Source organism: Marmota monax, unplaced genomic scaffold (genome assembly GCF_021218885.2).
Source record: "Marmota monax isolate L192 unplaced genomic scaffold, Marmota_monax_Labrador192_F-V1.1 WCK01_AAM20220418_F8-fsc00001, whole genome shotgun sequence".
Classification (NCBI taxonomy): Eukaryota; Metazoa; Chordata; class Mammalia; order Rodentia; family Sciuridae; genus Marmota; species Marmota monax.
Window position 1 is genome coordinate 24,862,891 of NW_026693777.1, and position 12,255 is coordinate 24,875,145.

Genomic DNA, 12,255 nt, shown 5'->3' on the forward strand with positions numbered 1-12,255 from the left:
TAACATGAGTCCAATTTTAGGGAGGAGATAAGCAATGCATTATATTTTAAACTTACCACAAGAGCAAAGAACACCATAAAGAAAAATGATAAACTACTTGTGTAGCCAAGAAAGCCTGTAAAATAACAGTAAAATAAAAAGCAATTTATAAGGAAAGTGATCCTAAACGTACCGCTAAAGCTATACATCTTGGGCATGTTTTCTATTATAGTGCTTGGTATCTGGGGCTTAAGGCTCAGAATAACAACATTCCAACTATCTGTCACAGATCATTTATGTAGCTCTGTACAGCAGAATTGGAACTGGCTTACCACTAATGGTACACTGTAAGGAAAGGCTGCTCTTTAATGTTCCGCTGTAAAGATTTTATTTTAGTGGGGCAGACAAAATACTACTGCAAACCAAGTAAAAGGTTAACTAGGCAGGGTTTAAGGCTGAACAACCTAAAATAAGGCCAAGTTTAAACTATTCACCACCACCACCTTTCTGCTAAAAATATGGTACTATGAAATTTAAAAGCCTCTTAATATTTCTCTCTCTCTTCTAAACAAATTATGTACTCTTCCATAAAGACTTACCTATTTTGGGAAGAAGAGCAAGAGGGAACACTATGCCAACACAAATAATTATTAGTAGTGTTTGTCCATCCAGATACCACGACCTATTAGGGAAAAAATTCTGTTTTAGCCACAGAACTCCAGTGTTTGTTCTTAGATGTGTGTGCACGTACTCATGTATTACAACCATCACAAAAGGCCTACTTCCTTTTGTTAAAATGTTCTTATGGGATCTTATTATTCTTATTAATGAATTTACATTTAGGTAATATACAAAAATAATTTTTAATTACCAAAATAACATTCCACTGAATATTCTGTGATGAAACTAAATATTTGGTATATAGAATTTTCTCCTGTTTCATAACAGTATTGCATTCAACAGTTCTCATGCAGGCAGAATTTTTTCTGTTTTAGATGATTATCTTAGAATAGAATGCCATTATAAAAATGCTACCGGTCTTCAACCACCAAAATTATAACTGCTTAAAAATAAGATAATAGGGCTGGGGTTGTAACTCAATGGTAGAGTGCTTGCCTCGCATGCGTGAGGCCCTCGGTTTGATCCTCAGCATCACATAAAAATAAATAAATAAAAATAAATAAAGATATTAAAAAATAAATAAAATACAATCCTTAAAAAAATTAAGATAATAGTCAATGTTAGTGAGAAGGGATGAGGTGTGCAAAAACCTGGTAAAAGTATAAACTACATAAATTACCTTTATGGAATGAAAATCTGCATAGTTAATGAGAGCTTTCAAATAATTGAACCCTTTACCACTTAAAAAGACTATTAAAAATAAAGAAGCAATCAGAACAAAGATTTTTGTACAAGTTTATTGAAAATATTTAAAATGGTAAAAACTGGAAACAAACATCTAACACCACTACAATTCTGAAATAACAATATGTTGAATATTCACTAAACATAATATGTGTATATATATATGTGTGTGTGTGTATAGCATGATACTATTTTGAAAAAAAATATGGATGCATTAAAAATTGAAAGGAAGTATAGTGTATTGTTAGCCATTTTCTCTTGATGGTAGAAAAATGGGTAATTTTTCTTCTTTGTAGTTTTCTATATTTTTCCAAAGTTTCAGGATAGGGAATGAACTACCAGCTCAGAAAATATTACAATCTACATATAAAGATGTTAGAATAATGAGAGGGAAAAAAGATCAGTTAGTGTGATTATGTATTTGTTCATTAAAAACAAAAATCCAGCACAGCAAATCAACAATAAAAACTGGATGTTCATTTTTAAAATGCCAAAAGGATACACTTAAAATACCCAAAGTAGATATTTCTATGTGGTAGCAATATGAGGAATATTTATTTTCTTCTTGTTTGCGTGTGTGTGTGTATGTATGTTCTCTCTCTCTCTCTCTCTCTATATATATATATATATATATATATATATTTTACAATATAAAATTCATGTATAGAAATTTTTAAAACTTAATTTCCCAAGACCTTAACAGATTTGTATGTAAAGGACAATGAAAGATAGGCAGGGGTTGTGGCTCAGTGGTAGAGCGCTTGCCTAGCACATGCGAGGCCCTGGGTTCGATCCTCAGCACCACATATAAATAAATAAAATAAAGGTATTGTGTCCAACTAGAACTAAAAAATAATATAACTAGTGAATATATATGAAGAAAAATCTAATCACTGGCTTTAATTAAAGAAATAATCACTTTGTTAAAATTAAACTAGTACAATGATTAAAAGATAATATTGAAGGATGTATATATGATGTATGTCCATCATACATGCTACTGATCTTGTCAATTAGTAGTCTCCTCTCAAAAACAATTGTCAATATGTAGCAAATACAATAAAAATGTAGTGGTAATCTATTCTAAGATAACCATCTAACCGCAGAAACAATTCCACTTGCAAGAGAGTTGTTGAATGCAACACTGTTAAAATATTAAGAAACAGGAGAAAATTCTATATACTCAACATTTAGGTTTATAACAGTATATTTAATGCTTTAAAAAATCTAGTAAAATAGAAGATTAGAAATTAGGTAGTAATAATATTATATATAATTTATCAATGTATACTTTTCTAAATTTTCTGTAATGAAGCATAACATACCCAAACACATGCACAACAGTAATAAAATAAAATCCATGCTAAAATGGGAGCTGGGTGTATCAAAGGGCAACAGGGATTTTTTCAAATCATTTAGTAGGTGATCTTAGAATTCACTTTGCAATAATGCATCATCTTTCACTCTCAAAAGGTAGCCAAAGTCTTCCACTCTCATTTTAAATTAAGAAAGTGTTTTCTTCTACCTGGGTTTCAACCTCTGGCTTCTAATATGGACTTTATGATTCAGTGCACATCCTTCACATCTTAGTTTATGAGGAAGTCCTCCCTCTCCACAGTACTTTGAATCAGTCCTATTGGGTGCCACCAACTTCCTCTTTGATCATACTTTTTCCTTCCCTACCTACCCTAATTTGTGTCCTTAGGACATGCATGTGCCAGAAGATATAACCTATGCACAAGTATTTTTAGTAGTCACATACCTGAACCTGTGCTTGCTACATGTGCAAGTGCCCCTCAATCCTTTGTATGCAGGAAGTACAAAGAAAATACACATATTAACAATATGAAATGAAAAAAAATATGAAATGATACTCAACATATCTCTTTTCTAGTCACTCTTAAAATTTAAGACCCAAATTGGAACTTCAAAATCTCTCTCACTGAGGAACACCTGGCAACTAAATTTCTGAAAGTGGCAAACAGCCCAAGGCTCTATATCAGACTCAGACAGTTGCAGTGACAGGAGAAAAAAAAAATGCCCAAAGGAGCACTGGTGCAGACTCCATCTGTCAGTTCTGCTGTCCCTGATAGGTAACAATACTGCATTGTATATTTAAATGTCTGTCAAGAGGTATATTTCATATGTCAAGTGTTCTTACCATAATAAAACAAAATAAAAAATCATTATAAACCAATCGGACTCTTCAAAAATAAAAACAAAACAAAATGACATGAAGGAAGAATTGTACAAAAGCGAGTATGCTAATCCCTAGACTAGGACTCTTTTACATAAGATAAAAGAAGCACTTTGAAATCCTGAACAAGAGTTACTTTATATTATTTCAGATCACAATTCATGTCCATAAAAGTCACATTACTGACCAAAGCACTGAACTGTGGGTCTGAAGATAACTTTACCTCCTCCCAACAGTAACTCAGAATTAGAGTTATGGAATGTCAGAGCTTGAAAAAAACTTAAGAGATCATCTGGTTCAGCAGCTTCATTATGTCTGTGAAACCAGCAACTGGATGATGATGATTTTGAGAGTAGCAACGGAAATAAATATTCTCTAGTCTTCAAAAATTATGGTACTTTTCAGATACTACATCATTTATTTCAGGATCATGCTTTTCACAGGACTGAACTTTAAATTCTCTATGAGAAAAGGATTTTATTGTAAACATAATTTTTCTATCCCTGGCTTGGCTATTGGTTATCATTAATCATTTCTTATCCTTATTAATTTATGTAAATAAAGGCAATTGTAAAGAGAGTGCTTTCTTTAACATTTACTCATTAGAAATAAAGGCAATATAGTGATATAACACAGTAAAGTTAGTTTAGATTTCAAGTATAGGTCATAGTCAATTGTCTCAGCCTGAAAAATATAAACCAATAAAATTTCAAAAAGTACATATTAAATATTTTTTTCATAAACCAAGATTTTAGAAAAATATATTAATCTATCTAACAGAACTCCTGTTTTCCTACTATGATCTAAATACACATTCTCTTTAAGCCAAAAGAATTAGAGTAAAAAGTTTTATACTTCCTAGAAAACTTGTTTGATCTGTTGATTTAATCCTGTATGATAAAAATGTTACAAGTATGAAATATAGAGTATAAATCCTTAGCTGTATTGTAAATGCTTTGGCATGCAGATGTTTTTTCCATTTTTTAATGAAAACCAGATTTATTTATAAGTTGCTTTAATTTCATTCTCGAATGGAATGGAACAAGAGTATCATATGTTCTGAATTAGGATCTTACTCACATCCCATATCAATTATGTAACTCAAATGCAAGACAACTTAATTGTGTCAATCATATTCCCCTGACAAGATCATTAAATGTTAATAGAGAGCTTCCAACTTTTAACAGCCATAGATTTAAAGAATATAAGTTATTCTAAAAAAAAGATATATCATGAAAGTTCAGTGTAAGTATTTAGAGACCCTTATTGATACACAAAATACATGTATGAAGATGTGAATTTGGTGTCAACATGTCTTGTATATAGAGATATGATAAATTGTGGTATAAAGGTGTATTAAGAATTGAAAGGCAATAATAATAATTATAATAATAAGAGATCTCATGTAAAAAAATTTTTAAAAAGTATTTATAGCTTCTGATTTTTTTTTTAGAGAGAGAGAGAGAGAGAGAGAGAATTTTAATTTTTTTTTTTTTTTTTAAGTTTTCGGCGGATACAACATCTTTGTCTGTATGTGGTGCTGAGGATCGAACTTGGGCCGCACACATGCCAGGCAAGCGCACTACCGCTTGAGCCACATCCCCAGCCCCATAGCTTCTGATTTTTAATAGTAATTTTTGAAATTAGAATATAATGAGTATAAAATTCTGTATAAAGGTTTATGTCACAAGGTTATGCCAAGCCCACAGATAACCCAGAAATAAGTATGCCTGAAAGATCTTCATTGGAATTTATAGTAAGTCAAACCCTAAAATAAAATCCTATCAATATCATATTGACCTCATAGAAAAAAATACTGCTATTTAACTCTATCTAGAAATAAACTGCCCTAAAAGATAATAAAGTCGACTATAATACATTTGCTTAAACTATTTTTACAACATTAACCTTTGAAAATTTTGGTGCCTTTTAACCAATTAATATAGTCACTTATTAAGTGTTTCAAGACTTTGAAATTCAAAATAAGTGAATATTTATTATGGTGAAAACAACATGAGGTCATTATGTGCAATTTTAAACATAAAAGAGATGATGCAAACTAGCCTCAATATTTTGAAGTATACATTTTTTGAAAAACCTGTTTCTGACACAAATATAACATTTTAACTAATTTTTTACTAATATGAGTGAGGAGAAATAAATTTTAATTTTTAAAACAAACCGGAAAAAAACCAATAATGTAAATAGCAATTGATTTAAAATGAAGTTGATAAAAGGATCAGTTTAGAGATAGAAGACCTAAGTTTCAACTAGTTCTGTCACATAGTACTTTGTTTCTAAAACTACATTTGTCTTTCCATAAAGACATATGACAATAAAAAATATAAATAGAAGTCACCAAATTCAGGACCAAAAAAAAAAAAAGGAAAACACATATGACAGACAACTATTAGGATTAACATACATTAATGATACATTCAAATTTGACTGAGCTTCCTGGCAGTTTGAGCAAAAAAAGAAAGAACATCTTCAATACAGTTACTATCAATGAAATTTCTTAATTCTCCACATTTACGCTATATTATATGCTTAAAGGCATGTATATGTACAATATCTTATTTCACAATAATTTTTGTTAAGGCAATATTGGTAACCCAATGATACCAGGTAAAGAAATCTAAGGCTCAAAGTTAAGTTAAATGGTCAAAAGTAGTTAAATGCCTGAGGTTATTAATATGAAATGAATACAACATGCTTCATTCCTCTTGGTTGAGCATTCTTCATTCTAGTTCATGTTGCCTTGAATTCTTAGCTTTATATTATCAAATAAATTTCTCACATAGAATTTGAATATTGGAAGCTATCCTCAGTATTCTTACAAGCAAATACAAAAGTGAATTTCAAATAACTATTTCTTATTTAAATCAGTTATCAAACTAAGCATAAAATCAAAATGTAATTATATAAAGCTGAAGATAAATCAAGGTCACTGTATCAGATGTGACAATGAATGTATAAACCTCATAAACTATAAAGTACTCTAGAAGGACACTATCTTCTTATGATGAGAAAACATTAAGGGTTTTTACGACCTTTTTTCAACCACTTTTTCTTGATGATTCCTATTCAGATCTAAAGCAAAAACACCCTCCTTACCAATATGTATCTTCATTTGTCTAAGTAGAATTCCTTAATGGAAACTATGTTGTCAAAGGTAAAAAATAAATTTTGAAAACATTCCCTGCAATTACTGGGGCAAAACAACCAAAAAGGGCTGGGGATGTGGCTCAAGCGGTAGCATGCTCGTCTGGCATGTGTGCGGCCAGGGTTCAATCCTTAGCACCATATACAAAACAAACAAACATGTTGTGTCCGCCGAAAACTAAAAAATAAATATTAAAAAACAAAACAAAACAAAAAAACAACCAAATATATAAACCTAAAAGCTGGCTGAGTTTTATGTAGTGATTTGAAAACTGTATAAAATAACTTGACAATGAAAAGAATTTATTCTCTCTTTTCAAGTTCATTTTTCAAAAAAAAATCTTGTTCTATATAAGGAAAGGGAAAGAATAATTAATTTTGTTTTTTTTCCCCATAAAAAAAGAGATACATCAATATAGTCTATAGGACTCAGACATTTTTAAATAAAGGAGAAAGTATATTGTGTTTTGGTATTACTCGAATTAATGTCAAAAAACAGGAAATGAAACAAGTCCTTATAAATAATTTTTTAATCATGCTGTATAATAGAAATCTCACACAGATATGTTTGTAACTTCACATTCTTTGTTACTGTGATTTGTTGAGAAGTGACAGCAGAATTTTTCACTTTTTTGTGTTTAAGACCTTTATTATCAGTACTTTTAATCTCCTCCCTGCCCTCACCCCAATCTTTCATATCCTCAGAAATTTATCCTTCACTCTTCTTCAAGAGTTCTCTCTGACCTGTCTTGTCCTCTCTCACACCCTGAAGGAATGCAAGGGCTTATTTGGTGCTTCACCAAATACACCACCGAGCTTTGTACGCAGTGCGTAATCACAAAAATATATGCAGAGTGTTTTCTCCTTTATTACTATCTACCCCATCTAATCTGCAAATGTCTAAATGACAAGGAATACATTTGTTTCACTTGCCACTACAGCTTAATAAATATTTATTGAATTAATAAATGAATGGATACAATGCGAAATATTTTTCTTACCCACTATAGTCTCCAGTCAAAAATTCTGAAATAGCAGCAGGAAGCTCTGTTTTAATAATTAAAAGATAAGATGACATAGCTGCAAAAAAAAAAAAATTCTATTAAAATTCCATAATTTTTAACCATTTAAAGAGTAATCTCTCCAGGAACACAGATGTCCATTAGAGATGGAATAACATATGAAAGACTACTTCATAAGGTACCACCCCAAAGACATATATACCAGGAACAGAGATAAGTAATTTTGTAGAGAAGAATAATTGGGTAAGTACATTAAGTATCCTTTGTTTATATTTCAAATCTAGAGCAAAAAATTTAGATAAAAGGGTCTTGATTATAGACCACTTTAAAAACAAAATTTTGTTTGAAGTTTTACAAAAACTCTCTTACACGTTATTTCCCATCTAAGGCATCAGAGGTTAGTTTAGTAACTGACATAGAAACAGAAGTTTAACAAGTAGGCCAATAACTTTGATTATTTTTCCTTTGTTACTAGGGAGAAACACCATTCCAGCAAGTCTCGTTCCCTCTCTCACTTGCTCTTCCTATATTTGCTACCCACCCCCACACTATGGACACAAGTTATTATAAGGCAAATATAGAACAATCAATTATATTCAAAATTGTCCTCTGAAACAGATTAGAAAGATCCATTAGAAAGCATTACGTAAACTGAAGTTATAGAATTTCCAATTTTTACTCCACTTTTACTCATCTGCATTATGTAATCAGAACCTGAAGCTAGTAATAGTTCTCACATTTTATCTGACAGGATCCAAGAAATAACTAGTTTTTATATACTTTAATAATTATGTTATTGCTGATATAGCCATAAAAACAAATTCTATGAACCTTCCATTATTAACATGGCTATAGAATACAGAACTCATTTATCTACAAATTCTTAAGTTTAAGCTTAAATAATTAAGTATAAAAAATGCAGTTGATTTGGAGTCAGAACCTCAGTTTAACAGAGCAAGAATCTCTCTTCCCTCAGAGATTAAGAATATGTTTTTAAAAAAATAGCTAATGAGGAAATGTTCATGAAGAAGAAAGAGTGTACTCTGTGTGCACATTAATTTTATTACTTATTTAGATTTCAGGAAACATTTCACTTTCTCCTTGGACCTATAAAAACCAAGAACACAAATGAATGCCAAGTCTGAATGATAAAAATCATTTGATGAGAAGCTTCAATAGTTTAAGAAGAATGTGCATTTCTCAATTAATCTATTAGAAAACTAGCTGAATTTCTCCATGATTACAATGCCATGCGACCACTTTAACTTTAAAAAAGGGACTCCCATTAGTTTGTATGTGAATTTGTATGAAGATAGACTATCACTCACATTTTTTAAAGTAAAATAACATACATCTATGGCAAAGTAAAATTTAGAATGGTTAAATAAATAATCACTTCTTTATAATAAAAATATGCATATACATATTTTTCAGTGCATGGGTATTTCTTTTTCCCCAGAAGAAATGCAGCTGATGATTAAAACCTGCTAAGATGTTTCTTCAAACTCTTTTACTTTAGGGTACTACAACTGATTAGATGTGAAAACGTGTTCTATGTTATTCATATTCTCATAATGAAAAATGTCTTCAATTCAGTACAGAACAGAAGCAAGGTTTATATCAACCTCCTCCACTAAAGGATTTGGAGTCTCTACCATATTTTATCTATTCCAAAGAACTATACACATGTGGTGCAATGATAAAAATCATGAGTTGATTTTTTCCAAAACTATCCTAAAACGAGAGAGAGAGAGAGAGAGAGAGAGAGAGAGAGAGAGAGAGAGAGAGAGAGGGGGAGAGAGAGAAAGAGACAGATATTCAAACAAGGAATGCAATGCAGACTTCCAACACAATGTAATTTATGATCTGCCCATCAGTCTTTCTTGCTTGGATTAATCCAACACCACATGCATTTCTAAAGTTTCAGACATTCATCTCTTTCAGTAATTTTCTATTATTTCTTTTGGATCTTTCATTGTAAAAAGCTTCAATGAATATGAGATCAGATTTCTTTCTAATATACAATCTGTCATTCTTTCCAGAATTTCTATTAGCCCCTGGCTAATCATTTGATCACTTTTATCCTCTCTTGTAGCCTTAACTCTTTGGCTTTCAAATGGGAGTCCTGTTTCATTAGATTCCAGTCTGAAGAATCATGTATATTTTAAGAAATATGAACTCACCAAACACATGTTTCTCTCTCTCTTAAAAAAAAAAAAAAAAAGACTTCAGCTTACAAGACACGAATATAGTAAAACACGCAAACTACTGCTTCTTTCTTAGAGAATGCTGGCATATGTTTTAAAAACTACAAAACCACAGAGCTTACCATGGGGGGAAAACCCCTACTGATTAAGCAAGTAAAACAAAGAAAGACACTACTCTATTCACCATCAAAATTATTTTTTCTTAACCACAAATAAACTTTCATGCAAGGACTAGTACCTTAACATATTATATTACATATAATACAGAGAAGAAACAAAAAAGGTTACCAAATGCACATAAGGTTAGGAAATACATCTTAACTGCATCCACATAAAAAGAACAATCTGTTCAATAAAATGAGCTGGAAAAGTTTCAGAGATATAATATCAATTGGAAAGTTCATATATCCATTGTTTTTAACCAAAAGGTTCACCAGGTCTAATAGCTGGTTGCCATATCTTTTGTCTCATGTCTTTTATTAATAGCATAAGGAAATGTTCAAAGACTTATCTTAGAGACAGGTCATAAGCAAGAATTTGTAAATGATTATTGCTGACATCAATACACAGTGTAGACTCCCTAGTACAAGACACAACATGTTGTAGTCCAAATTAATAGCTGTAACAGGGTCATCCATAAGCACCACAGTTATGGTTAAGTAGTTCTGAACTCCATATCACCAAAGCCAGTATTAGTGCTAGAAGACATACCTTGATGACAGTTACTCAGCCATTACAAATCATTTAGTTTCACCACATTAACTAAATAGATACCTTTTGTCTTTCATTTTAAACATAACTAATAGAACTCATTTCATAGAAACTGCCCTGAGAAGGAAATTTAAAAATCTGTCAACTAATCAAAACACAGAAATTGAAAGCATTCTTTAAAAATCATGTGGAGAAACAACTGCTACATTAAAAAAGGACTAAAATAGGGTAAAATTAGATTAGGCTATAGTAAGTAGTAAGGTATTAATATTGGTTGACTTAATCATAAAAAGAAACACATGAGCTGAGCCATGGAAGGTTGAGGGAAGAGATGCAGGAAAAAAGTGGAAGGGGCTCAGCAGGGACATCCAAGAGAACAGCCAAACTTTTTGAATTCTGGATGCCTAGTAAATGCCTGGCAGTATTCTAAATGATACAGAAGTTGCTTCTTCATTAACTTTCACACATTCCTGAGAAGTAGATATTATTTATTTCACAGATAAAGATATAAAAGCACAAAAAAGCAATAATATTTAAGCTAGTGAAAGCTGGTGTCTCAAGTTTCTTGGCTTGAGAAACTTGCTTAGTATGATATGAGCAAGTGCAGGAGAAAAGTGAAGCAATCAACCAAAGTACAGCAAAAATGAAGAAAGTCTATCAGAAGGACCATTCTCCAGAATTCCTTTTGTATTCTTTTCATTAGCACTTAAACAACAAACTGCTGAGTTTAATAGTGGTTCAAAGAAAATAATCTATAATGAATGACATTAGTCAGAAGCTTTATCTACACTATAATTTTCATTTCACCTTGAGATGTATTTTCAATTTTGTAACTGGTTTGGCAAAGTGATTAGTTCAAAATTCACTGTTTCATCACAGGACTTTATTGCATTTACCACCACGAGCGGACTGTGTTCACAGCTATGATTATAGTTCTGAAGTTTCCTAATCTCATATATTTGAGATTTAATACTGCTTGGAAATCTAAAAAAATCAAAACAAAAATCAATCCCTCCGACCCCAAACTCCATACTCTTAGAGACTATTTTTTCACCAGCACTCTGAAAATGCTTTTCAATTTGTCACTAGTTAAACATACAACCTTAAGAAAGGAAAGACTTATTGAGCTTGGACCTAAGAAATCATTAGTTTACAAAGATAATTATTCATTTTGTTAAACAGTTAAAATACATGTGTGAAGAAAGGATTACTTACAGCTGTTTTAAAAATAGAATTATGTTTTCAGCACTTGGGGGGAGTTCAGCAACTTCTTACAAGGATTAGTCAGTCAGCCCTAAACAAACAGATGTACTATAGGAGGAAATAATAAGTTTGCCTTTCCATTTACAAGACATCATTTTATTTCAAAGTTGTTTTTAGTCATGGATAATAATGGGTTTATTCAACATGTCTTATTAACCTGGTGCTTCCACTAAATGTAGAAATGCCACTGAAATTCTATCCTCACTTAAACCATATACAATCTCTCTGTTTTTAAAATTTTTTTTTAATAAATACGAAAACAATGTCATTTCCCTAATTTGCGCAAAATATAAATCAAAATATATGATGGAAAGTATTCCTCCACAACCTTAAAAAATACTTTGCT

The 12,255-nt window shown here is 31.2% G+C and overlaps 1 protein-coding gene across 3 annotated transcripts in view; it reads right to left on the minus strand.

Annotated features, from left to right (window-relative positions):
* Slc38a6 (solute carrier family 38 member 6) overlaps positions 1 to 12,255 on the minus strand; it is a 64,285-nt gene that overhangs the window by 15,366 nt on the left and 36,664 nt on the right. For all 3 annotated transcript variants that reach the window (XM_046461133.2, XM_046461132.2, XM_046461135.2), the window contains exons 6-8: positions 7,708 to 7,786; positions 579 to 661; positions 57 to 115 (exon numbers count right to left, since the gene is read on the minus strand). In XM_046461133.2, coding sequence (XP_046317089.1) covers positions 57 to 115; positions 579 to 661; positions 7,708 to 7,786 — 221 coding nt within the window. The remainder of the gene's footprint in view (positions 1 to 56; positions 116 to 578; positions 662 to 7,707; positions 7,787 to 12,255) is intronic.